This window comes from Chanos chanos, chromosome 14 (genome assembly GCF_902362185.1).
Source record: "Chanos chanos chromosome 14, fChaCha1.1, whole genome shotgun sequence".
NCBI classification, from domain to species: domain Eukaryota; kingdom Metazoa; phylum Chordata; class Actinopteri; order Gonorynchiformes; family Chanidae; genus Chanos; species Chanos chanos.
The window spans coordinates 170,001-182,500 of record NC_044508.1 but is presented as its reverse complement, the minus strand read 5'-3'; the positions used below and the strand labels follow the sequence as shown (position 1 = coordinate 182,500).

The 12,500-nt window shown below is 44.4% G+C and overlaps 1 protein-coding gene across 2 annotated transcripts in view; it reads left to right on the top strand.

Moving 5' to 3' along the window:
- The window catches only part of tnksb (tankyrase, TRF1-interacting ankyrin-related ADP-ribose polymerase b), a 38,836-nt gene that overhangs the window by 15,235 nt on the left and 11,101 nt on the right, over positions 1-12,500 (top strand). The window contains exons 9-20 of one of the 2 annotated variants that reach the window (XM_030791234.1): positions 2,160-2,278; positions 2,416-2,507; positions 6,051-6,129; positions 7,236-7,407; positions 7,715-7,794; positions 8,512-8,657; positions 9,045-9,210; positions 9,325-9,544; positions 9,892-10,001; positions 10,783-10,971; positions 11,225-11,495; positions 11,746-11,822. In XM_030791234.1, coding sequence (XP_030647094.1) covers positions 2,160-2,278; positions 2,416-2,507; positions 6,051-6,129; positions 7,236-7,407; positions 7,715-7,794; positions 8,512-8,657; positions 9,045-9,210; positions 9,325-9,544; positions 9,892-10,001; positions 10,783-10,971; positions 11,225-11,495; positions 11,746-11,822 — 1,721 coding nt within the window. Of the gene's footprint in view, positions 1-2,159; positions 2,279-2,415; positions 2,508-6,050; positions 6,130-7,235; positions 7,408-7,714; positions 7,795-8,511; positions 8,658-9,044; positions 9,211-9,324; positions 9,545-9,891; positions 10,002-10,782; positions 10,972-11,224; positions 11,496-11,739; positions 11,823-12,500 lie in introns of both variants that reach the window. The other variant, XM_030791233.1, reaches the window with a different exon arrangement.

Below are 12,500 nucleotides of genomic sequence, written 5' to 3'. Positions count from 1 at the left end.
GAGCTATTTTTTTCTCTCTGATTATTTTCCTTTTAAGTGGGGCCACATTATCTAAGGTGTTGCGGAATGTTAACTCTAAAGATTCAGTTGCCTGATCAAGTTCTGTGGGGTGTGACAGTGTTCCAATCAAAGTTGATAACTCTGGGAGATTATTGATAAAGTTCTGCGTAGTAGCTGGCGTAAACGTATGTTTATTATGATAGTGTGGTGAGGTGCATATATTATTACTAAGAAACATTTTGAATGAGATAAGATAATGATCTGAGATAGCTTCAGATTGTGGAAATGTGACTATACTTCCTACATTTAATCCGAGTGTTAGTATAAGATCGAGGGTGTGGCCACCATTATGAGTGGGCCCTATGACCGTCTGATTAATCCCTACTGAATCTAGAATGGACACGAACGCTGTTCTCAGAGGGTCCTGTGGGTTATCAAAATGAATGTGAAAGTCTCTGACAATTAGAGCTTTGTCTAAAGAAATAACAAGGTTTGAGATAAAATCTGCAAATTCACAGAGGAATTCAGAGTACGGCCCAGGGGGTCTATAGATAATAATTAGTGTGATAGACTGGGTAGACTTATTTTTTGTGGCTACATATGTTATGTTTGTATAAAGAACTTCAAACGCATTGAATTTATGTAGAGGTTTTTGTATGATGCCTAGGTTATCATTATAAATAACTGCAACGCCTCCTCCTCTGCTAGTTAGACGAGGCTGGTGTATATAACTGTATCCGGGAGGACTAGCTTCATTTAATGCGACGTACTCATTTGGTTTGATCCACGTTTCTGTTAAACACAGTACATTAAACTCCTGATCAGTAATAATTTCATTGACAATGAGCGCTTTAGGTGTAAGAGATCCAATATTTAACAGTCCTAGCTTTAGATCAAAGGTGTTGGCTGGACATTCAGTATGATATAAATCTATGTTAATCAGATTACTAGAACAAATTCTCTGAGTGTTTCTACATTTTCGTAAAGGTCGGGGAACAGACACAGTCTCAATATAGTTTAACCTGGGTGACGACTCTGTGCAGCTAGCAGACGGTCGGTTTAGCCTGCTTGTCTGCTCCCTGGCCTTGGCTCTGGATTGTCACGGACTAACTGTTCTGAGACTATGCGCTATGTAGTAATCTCAGAGTTTTAGTAATCTCTGACTGACGAAGGCGTATATCGTTAGCTCCTACATGAAAAACTATCTTAGAAAACCTGTGCTTACTTAACACTTTAAGATTACTTGCTATGTCCGGCGCCCTGGCTCCCAGTATACAGCTAACTAAGGCTGCTGGTGCCCCTAAAGGTCTAGCTAATTTCACGTGCCGTAAAATGGAATCTCCTATAACCAGAGCTCTTTCAGGTTTCTCAGCGGGTGTTTCACTGAGGAGGGCAAACCTGTCTGACACGTGAAGCGGGGAGTGGTGTGTCTCTCGTGGGCTAGCCTTAGCGTTAGCTTTGGTTTTGCACTTATGCCGCCGAGTCGTCACCCATTCGCCCCGCTGTGAGGGCTCTGGTGCCGGAGTCGGGGAGCTGCTAACTCTTCCTGAGCCATCCACACACACACATATATATACATACACACACACACACACACACATATATATACATACACACACACACACATATATACATACACCCACACACACACACACATATATGTGTGTGTGTGTGTATATATATATATATATATGTATGTATGTATGTATATGGTATATATGGTACTCTCAGCACACTTCACCATGTCTGGTACTGCTTTCCCTGCTACCAGCTGCCACACAGGGTGCCTTCTGTGAGGCAAATACAGACACACACACACACACACACACACACACACACACACACACACAACACACACACACACAGACACACACACAACACACACACACACAGACACACACACACACACACACACACACACACAGACACACAGACACACACACACACACACAACACACACACACACACACACACAACACAGGTTTCCAGAGCTTTTGCTGATGTCTGGGATCTGAGAATACTGATTGTAATATCACGTTATGTAGACTACATATTAATAAATTGTGTACATGGTACAGTAGGGTGCTTTTTGAACAGTGTTCAGGTTTTGTGTTAATTGTAAAATGTGTCGCCTAAATTTTTTTGCATGTGTGTCTCAGATGAGTTCAGAGGGCACTCGCTGCTACAAGCGGCACGTGAAGCAGATGTTGCGAAAGTGAAAAAGAGTGTTCTGGAAATCATCAGCTTCAAACATCCCCACTCTCACGACACTGCACTGGTATGACTCTTCCACAGAGACGAACGCACAGAGGCTGCTACACATTGTCAAACACACCTTAAATGATTTATTTTCATATATATTTATATATTTACTCGCACAGTGACGATTTGTTTGGTATATATTTGTGTTGGTAGCACTGTGCTGTGGCCTCATCCCATCCTAAACGGAAACAGGTGACGGAGCTGCTGCTGAGGAAAGGAGCCAATGTCCATGAGAAGAACAAGGAGTGAGTTCAGAACTAGACACCTCCTCACACGCGTAAAACAGCATGTATTCAGTTCAGAACCGGACACCTCCTCACGCGAGTAAAACAGCATGTATTCAGTTCAGAACTGGACACCTCCTCACACGAGTAAAACAGTATGTATTCAGTTCAGAACTGGACACCTCCTCACACGAGTAAAACAGCATGTATTCAGTTCAGAACTGGACACACCCTCACACAACTAAAACAGTATGTATTCAGTTCAGAACTGGACACACCCTCACACAACTAAAACAGTATGTATTCAGTTCAGAACTGGACACCTCCTCACACGAGTAAAACAGCATGTATTCAGTTCAGAACTGGACACCTCACACAAGTAAAACAGCATGTATTCAGTTCAGAACTGGACACCTCCTCACACGAGTAAAACAGCATGTATTCGGTTCAGAACTGGACACCTCCTCACACGAGTAAAACAGCATGTATTCAGTTCAGAACTGTATTGAGAATGCCTCAATAATTCAAATTCAGCTTTTGAATTTGAATTGAAATAGTAGACCACAAATAGAATTTAAATAAATACAACTGAATGTAGTTAAATTCATTGAAAATTCCAATTTTCAATTTCCATTACATGTGTTTATAGTATCATATGTATATAGTATCATATATATAATGTTTAATATCAGTTTTGAAGTGATTGGTTTAAATTGTTGCATTAAGTTGTTAAATGAATAGTCAAAAATAACACTTGTTTGTAAATGTGTGACAATATTTAATCAGTTTTGAAGTGCATAGGAAAAATACATTTCCCAGAATGCTGAGCACTTTAACTCAACTTAAGTTCACTCAGATGCCTTCATAAACTAAACACATTTAAGAGTCTGTCTTTGGTAAACAGGCTCCTCCACCGTATTTGTAAACACAGAAACGAGAGCATCCGATGTGGCTTTCGATGACTGTTCAGGTAGAGAATATTTATCATAAAGCGCCACAAAACGGTTCACAAAACGTGGCTTTAGAGCCGAGACGCATGAGGCGCTTTCGCACCGGAGGAACTTTTCCATAGTTCTTAGAACTGTTGGAGAAAGTACCCCCTTTTTCGCGTGTTCGCACCGCAGGAACTTAGAACGATCATGGTTCTTAGAACGCTGTTTTGAGCTTTTTTTTTTTTTGAGCTTTTTTTAGCTCCTACTACAGGGTAGGGCCTTTCGCAGCGCAATAGGAACCTTGTGACCATAGGCGCTTTCGGACCGAACAGTTCAAGGGTCTAATTCGATAGGAACTACCCCCTGGGGAGCTTCCCCTAGAACTACATTCGTTCTAGGGCCTTTTTTCTGTTTGCTTTTGCACCGCCAGTAGGAACGCTGAAGTGACGTAAGCCGGCCGACGGTACAGCAGCTAAGAGCTGTTGTTTACGACTAACCAGGATAGCTGCACATTTTGAAGTACAAATTTAGTGACTTTTAAGACCTTTTAAATGCCTCCAAAAGGAAAAAAAGAACCATTACTGCGGCAAAAGAAATCGACAAACTAGACTACAGTATACGCAATGAGTTTTATTGAATTTGAATGACAGAAATAACTGCCCTCTCATTAACGAAAATAAAACTGAATGGCGATAGACCCAGTCCAATGGAAAAAATAATTTCCTAATGCATTTATGCATTTACCACCGCAGTAGCAGTGAATGACTTGATGGGCATAGTACTTTAAGGGTGCTAGCATAGCGCTTGTGCCTGACCCTTGCTCGCGGCATCGTGTTTTTTTTCCCCCCTTTTTCCCCGCCGCAGCCCTAAAATCGTAAGCTGGATAAACACATTCTTATTTTAAGTTAAAATGCGGATCACAGCCACACAAGCGGACACACAAGCACCTACCGAAGCAGAGTGTACGCTACCTCTTCAATGTACAAATATACATTGGACGTTGCAGAATGGTCATTGTTGGGGGATATAAAATACCGGTAAAATAAAACATAAAAACTATGTGCCCCCTCCTACAATTCCAGACATTTTGAGACATGAATATCAAAAGCTAAATGAAATACGTTCTAAGACTTTATATTTTGCACGGATCTTTAAAAATGGCAGTTGCAATCATCGTATACCTGCGTCTGGACCAATGGCTGTACACCTACGTCACAAGGTTCCTATTGTGCTGCGAAAGTACCTACCCTGAAGTAGGAGCTAAAAAAGCGCCTCAAAACAGCGTTCTAAGAACTATGATCGTTCTAAGTTCCTGTGGTGCGAACACGCGAAAAAGGGGGTACTTTCTCCAACAGTTCTAAGAACTATGGAAAAGTTCCTCCGGTGCGAAAGCGCCTCTAGATGTACAGCCATTGGTCCAGACGCAGGTATACGATGATTGCAACCGCCATTTTTAAAGATCCGTATAAAATATAAAGTCTAGAGCGTATTACATTTAGTTTTTGATATTCATGTCTCAAAATGTCTGGAATTGTAGGAGGGGGCACATAGTTTTTATGTTTTATTTTACCGGTATTTTATATCCCCCAACAATGACCATTTTGCAACGTCCAGTGTATATTTGTACATTGAAGAGGTAGCGTACACTCCGCTTCGGTAGGTGCTTGTGTGGCTGTGATCCGCATTTTAACCTAAAATAAGAATGTGTTTGTCCAGCTTACGATTTGATGGTGGCGGCGGGGAAAAGGGAAAAAACCACGATGCTGCGAGCAAGCGTCAGGCACAAGCGCTATGCTCGTGCCCGAAAAGTACTATATGCCCATCAAGTCATTCACTGCTACTGCGGTGGTAAATGCAGGAGGACATTTTTTTTCCATTGGACTAGGTCTATCACCATACAGTTTTATTTTCGTTAATGAGAAAGCAGTCATATGTTATCTAATGTGCACTCAATATTTCTGTCATTCAAATTCAATAAAACTGGTTAACTGTGTATACTGTGGTCTAGTTTGTCGATTTCTTTTGCCGCAGTAATGGCATTTTTTTTTACTTTCGGAGGTATTTAAAAGGTCTTAAAAGTCATTAAATTCGTACTTAAAAATGTTACGGCTTACGTCACTTCAGCGTTCCTACTGGCGGTGCGAAAACATACAGAAAAAAGGCCCATGAATGTATGCAGTTCTAGGGGAAGCTCCCCAGGGGGTAGTTCCTGTCAAATGAGACCCTAGAACTGTTCGGTCCGAAAGCGCCTATGGTTATTCATCCTCAGTGTAAGGACGGCCTCATTATGACTTCATAATCCTTTTTACATCCCAAAATAATGGACTGTAAGAAGGACTACGATTAAAATACTAAACAGTGATGACAAATCGCTATGTTGTTTTGTATCTGGTGGTGAGTGATCTGTTCAGGGAAGAAATTTGTTTTTAATTTCACTGAATGAAATTCACTTTTTGTCATTCAAATTGTAGTTCCAACTTTATGCTCTATGGACTGTGGCCAGTATATTTCAAATTCAGACTTGGGAGTTGAATGGGTGTCAACCCTGTTATCTATATGTATATCTGTGTTATCTGTATTATATAACTGCTTCTTTTTACCTGCGTCTCTATCTGTCTCTCGGTCTCCGTAGCTTCATGACAGCGTTCCACGTCGCTGCCGACAAAGCTCACAATGACGCGTTAGAGGTGTTACAGAAGCATGGCGCCATGGTAACAAAGCACACACACACGCACACACTCACGCACACACACACACACACACTCACACACTCACACTCACACTCAAACACACGCACACACACAGACGCGCACACACACACACTCACACACACGCCAGCTCACATACTCACTCACACACACACACAGTCACACTCACACACACACACTCACACTCACACACACAGACACACACACACACATACTCACACACACACTCACACACACACTCACACTCACACGCTCACACACACACTCACACTCACACGCACACACACACACACACACACACACAGTCACACTCACACACACACACTCACACTCACACACACAGACACACACACACACATACTCACACACACACTCACACACACACTCACACGCTCACACACACACTCACACTCACACGCACGCACACACACACACACACACACACACACAAAACACTCACACACACACACACACACACACCCACACACACACACTCACACTCACACTCACACTCAAACACACGCACACACACAGACGCGCACACACTCACACACACGCAAGCTCACTCACTCACACACGCACACACTCACACGCACGCTCACTCACTCACACATGCACATACTCACACACACGCACACACACGCACATACTCACACACACGCACACACTCACACACACGCACACACACGCTCTCACACTCACACACACACACACACACACACACACACACACACACACACACACACAAACGCACACACGCTCACTCACTCACATACTCACTCACACGCACACACACTCACACGCACACACACACACACACACACACACTCACACACACAGACACACACACACACATACTCACACACACACTCACACTCACACGCTCACACACACACTCACACTCACACGCACACTCACACGCACACACACACACACACACACACACACACACACACAAAACACACACACTCACATGGAATCTCTTCCATGGTTCAGTCAGTGTTTGTTTGTGTGTACGTGTGTGTGTGTTTGTACGCGTGTGTGTGTGTGTGTGTGTGTTTGTACGTGTGTGCGTGTGTGTTTGTGTGTGTGTGTTTGTGTGTGTGCAGGTGAATGCTGTCGACACATTAGGACAGACTGCACTGCACCGGGCAGCTCTCGCAGGACACATTCAAACTTGCCGGCTGTTGCTAGGATACGGGGCAGATCCATTGCTGGTGTCGCTGCAGGGCTTCACGGCAGCTCAGATGGGCAATGAGGCGATCCAGCAGATCCTGACTGGTCAGAAGAGTCAGCTTTGTTTGTCTTTTCTCTAACTGCTCTGTTTATCTGTTGCCTTCAGCTGAGAGTTTATGTACTTCATTCTCTCAGCGAATCCCGTCTCTTAAAGCCGCACGCTCAGTAAGTCAATGTCTGATTGGCTCAGGCGTTTCTTCTCTGCCAATCAGGGACCATGTTATTCCTCAAGAAAAAGACTATGTTAGTGACTAGAGTTATTCTGAGCACTGTTTCATCGGTAAATGTGAATGTGTGTCGGTGTGTGACCTAAATCCCTCATAGTTGAATCTTTGTTTGTTTGTTTGGTCAGAGAATATTCCGGTGGGTAACTCTGACATGGATTACCGGTTTTTGGAGGCAGCTAAAGCAGGAGACCTGGATACTGTGAAGGTCAGAGTCCAACACAACAGTGTCACTGCTTGTCTTTTGCCTCTTCCACATCCAGCTTTTCCCAGTGCATCCTCAGTCTCCTACCCAGTCTTCCTCCCAGTCTTTACTGATACACCAGTATACTTATTACTGTAAATCTGCCCAGGAAATGTTCAGTATGGAGTTTAATGTTCAGTATGGGGTTAGTGTTCAGTATGGAGTTTAATGTTCAGTATGGGGTAAGTGTTCAGCATGGTGTTTAATGTTCAGTATGGTGTTTAATGTTCAGTATGGGGTTAGTGCTCAGTATGGTGTTTAATGTTCAGTATGGAGTAAGTGCTCAGTATGGTGTTTAATGTTCAGTATGGGGTGAATGTTCAGTATGGGGTGAATGTTCAGCATGGGGTTAATGTTCAGTATGGAGTAAGTGTTCAGTATGGTGTTTAATGTTCAGTATGGGGTTAGTGCTCAGTATGGTGTTTAATGTTCAGTATGGTGTTTAATGTTCAGTATGGGGTAAATGTTCAGTATGGTGTTTAATGTTCAGTATGGGGTTAGTGCTCAGTATGGTGTTTAATGTTCAGTATGGAGTAAGTGTTCAGTATGGAGTAAGTGTTCAGTATGGGGTTAGTGTTCAGTATGGGGTGAATGTTCAGTATGGGATTAGTGTTCAGTGTGAGTCCCGACTGTTTGTCATACAGAAGATGTTGATTTCAGTGTATTTGTTGTATCTTCCAGCAACTCTGCTCTCCACAAAACGTGAACTGCAGGGACCTAGAGGGTCGTCACTCCACTCCGCTGCATTTTGCTGCTGGCTACAACCGTGTGGCCGTGGTGGAGTACCTGCTTCACCACGGGGCGGATGTTCATGCCAAAGACAAAGGGTAAATCCAGTCATCATACATCATATCACCTTAAACCTCTGTAGTGTCTGTCGCATGAAAAATACAAATGACATCAAACCCATGGGGCAGTCGTGGTCTAAAGGTTAGAGAACCGGGCTTGTGACTGGAGGGTTGCTGGTTCAGTTCCCAGGCCCAACATCCACAGCTGTGTGCCCTTGAGCAAGGCACTTAACCCTGATGCTCCCCGGGCATGACAGAGAAGGTGTATTGCTAAAAAAAAAAGTAATGCTGTGAACAGCTTTCCATGGAACTCCTGTTTATAGCCTATTTATTCTCTCTATTTCTATTTGAAAATGTGTGTGTGTTTGTATGTTTATGTGTGTATATGTGTTTGTGTGCGTGTGTGTGTTGTCTGTCCTGTCTCAGGGGTCTGGTCCCGTTACATAACGCCTGCTCGTATGGCCACTATGAGGTGGCGGAGTTGCTGGTCAGACACGGAGCATCTGTAAACGTCGCTGACCTCTGGAAGTTCACACCTCTCCACGAGGCTGCAGCCAAAGGGAAATATGAGATCTGTAAACTGCTCCTGAAGGTCTGACGGACTGCCTGCACACTACACTTTCACACTGTAGACTGACCTTTTCTGTCTGTGCTGTGACCTAATGTGTGCGCGTGTGTGTGCGCGTGTGTGTGCGTGTGTGTGTAGCATGGTGCTGACCCGTCTAAGAAGAACCGGGACGGGAACATTGCTCTGGACATGGTGAAAGACGGAGACACTGACATCCAGGACCTGCTGAGAGGGGACGCTGCCCTGCTGGACGCGGCAAAGAAAGGCTGCCTGGCACGCGTCCAAAAACTCTGCAGCCCCGAAAACATCAACTGTAGAGACACACAGGGCAGAAACTCCACACCCCTCCACCTGGCAGGTCTGGACTCAAACAGACCACATCAGACATCAGAACCCTTTTACTCCAAGCACAGTACTGCAACAAAAAACATGACATGGGTCAGACAGACTAAAGCCCAAACACACAGTTCTGTTCACCCTGTCCAATGTGGCCCAGTCTGCTTGTTCTTCATATTAAAATGTGATATAAACATTTTCATACCCTCTAGTTATTCTTAGTAATTGAATTAAAAGAAACAGATAAATTAAGAAATATATAAACACAAAAATTTTTTGACGAGGTGAGTAAAATTTCTGTGCTGGTATTACTGAAAGATATTAACAATTTCTGTTTTTGTTTTTTGGGGTGTTTTTTTTCAAACTCAGCTGGCTATAATAACCTGGAGGTGGCAGAGTACCTTCTGGAACATGGAGCGGATGTAAATGCCCAGGATAAGGGCGGCCTGATTCCCCTCCATAACGCAGCGTCGTATGGGGTGAGTGAGAGTGTCATATGGGGTGAGTGAGAGCGTCGTATGGGGTGAGTGAGAGCGTCGTATGGGGTGAGTGAGAGCGTCGTATGGGGTGAGTGAGAGCGTCGTATGGGGTGAGTGAGAGCGTCGTATGGGGTGAGTGAGAGCGTCGTATGAGGTGAGTGAGAGCGTCGTATGGGGTGAGTGAGAGCGTCGTATGGGGTGAGTGAGAGCGTCGTATGGGGTGAGTGAGAGCGTCGTATGGGGTGAGTGAGAGCGTCGTATGGGGTGAGTGAGAGTGTCGTATGGGGTGAGTGAGTGTGTCGTATGGGGTGAGTGAGAGCGTCGTATGGGGTGAGTGAGAGCGTCGTATGGGGTGAGTGAGAGCGTCGTATGGGGTGAGTGAGAGCGTCGTATGGGGTGAGTTATAGTGTGAGGGATATAATGCAGTGTTGTACTGGGTGAGTGAGAGTGTCGTATGGGGTGAGTTATAGGGTGAGGGATATAATGCAGCGTCGTATGGGGTGAGTGAGAGTGTCGTATGGGGTGAGTTATAGAGTGAGGGATATAATACAGTGTCGTATGGGGTGAGTGGGAGTGTCGTATGGGGTGAGTGAGAGTGTCGTATGAGGTGAGTGAGAGTGTTGTATGGGGTGAGTGAGAGTGTCGTATGAGGTGAGTGAGAGTGTCGTATGGGATGAGAGAGAGTGTCGTATGGGGTGAGAGAGAGTGTCGTATGGGGTGATGTATAGAGTGAGGGATATAATGCAGGGTTTTACCACAGCCTCACTCTCTCTTTCATCAGCATGTAGATATTGCAGCCTTGCTGATCAAGTTTAACACGTGTGTGAATGCCACGGACAAATGGGCGTTTACTCCCCTTCACGAGGCCGCCCAGAAGGGGCGGACCCAGCTGTGTGCCCTGCTATTGGCCCATGGTGCTGACCCCACCATGAGGAATCAAGAAGGTCAAACAGCTCTGGACCTTGCTACGGTAAAGCATGTTAAAACCTAGGGAACACACATGAGCACACTAAAACCACACTGGCTCCCACACACACCCTAACACTAATGCTAAACACACACACACACTGCACACGCACACACACACTGCACACACACACACACACACGAGTAACTGGATAAGTGTAAATATTAAATGGTTCATTTCATGAGTGAGCACGTCATTCCTGCAGTACTGGATGTTGAGTAAAGATGTGGAAGGTTGTATCTGGTTTTGTTTTCAGGCCGATGACATCCGTGCGTTGCTCATTGATGCGATGCCTCCAGATGCTCTGCCAGTCTGTTTTAAACCTCAGACCACTGTGGTCAGCGCCTCCCTTAGCACCTCCCTCAGCACCTCCCTCATCTCTCCCGCCTCCACCCCATCTTGCCTCCCCGCCATGGGCAGCACTGATAACCTGGCCGGACCTCCGCTGGGAGACGGAGCGGGAGGCGCAGTGGGGGCTGCAGGCTACGCTGATGGAGCGTCTGGCATGGAGGGGAAAGAAGGAGAGAGTAAGAATGAGGAGGAGAGAGTGGACAGCTACATGAACTGATTTCTTGATTATGGGGAAGTTTGTGTCCAGTGAAATTGTGATGGTGTACATGAAGTTGTGAGAACATTCATACACTGGAGTGTGAGTGGTTGTGTGTGGGATTGTGTGTTTGTAAAAGGTGTAGGGTTGTGTGTGTGTGTGTGTGTGTGTGTTAGGGTGTGTACGTTTGAGTGATGGTGTTTGTTTCTTGTGTTTTTTTCCAGTGACAGTGTTAGATATGAATGTTTCTCAGTTCCTCAAGACTCTGGGCCTGGAACACCTCAGAGAGATTTTTGAGAGAGAACAGGTGTGTGTGTGGTATCTTATGTTGTGACTGTTTTATTTTCTGTTGTTGTGTGTGTTATTTTATGTTGTTGTGTGCTGTGGTTTGTGTGGTAATGATGTTATTTTCTGTTGTCTGTGTGTGTGTGTGTGTTAATGTATCTACTGTGTGTGTGTGTGTGTTAATGTATTTACTGTGTGTGTGTGCGTGTGCGTGTTAATGTATTTACTGTGTGTGTGTGGTAATGATGTTATTGTTTATGTTGTGTGTGTGAATGATGTGATTGCGTGTGTGTGTGTGTTAATGCATTTACTGTGTGTGTGTGTGTGTTAATGTATTTACTGTGTGTGCGTGGTAATGCTGTTATTGTGTGTGTGTGTGTGTGTTAATGCATTTACTATGTGTGTGTGTGTGTTAATGTATTTACTGTGTGTACATGGTAATGCTGTTATTGTGTGTGTGTGTGTGTGTGTTAATGCATTTACTGTGTGTGTGTGTGTGTGTGTGTGTTAATGCATTTACTATGTGTGTGTGTGTGTTAATGTATTTACTGTGTGTGTGTGGTAATGATGTTATTGTTTATGTTGTGTGTGTGTGTGAATGATGTGATTGTGTGTGTGTGTGTGTTAATGCATTTACTGTGTGTGTGTGTGTGTGTTAATGTATTTACTGTGTGTGTGTGGTAATGCTGTTATTGTGTGT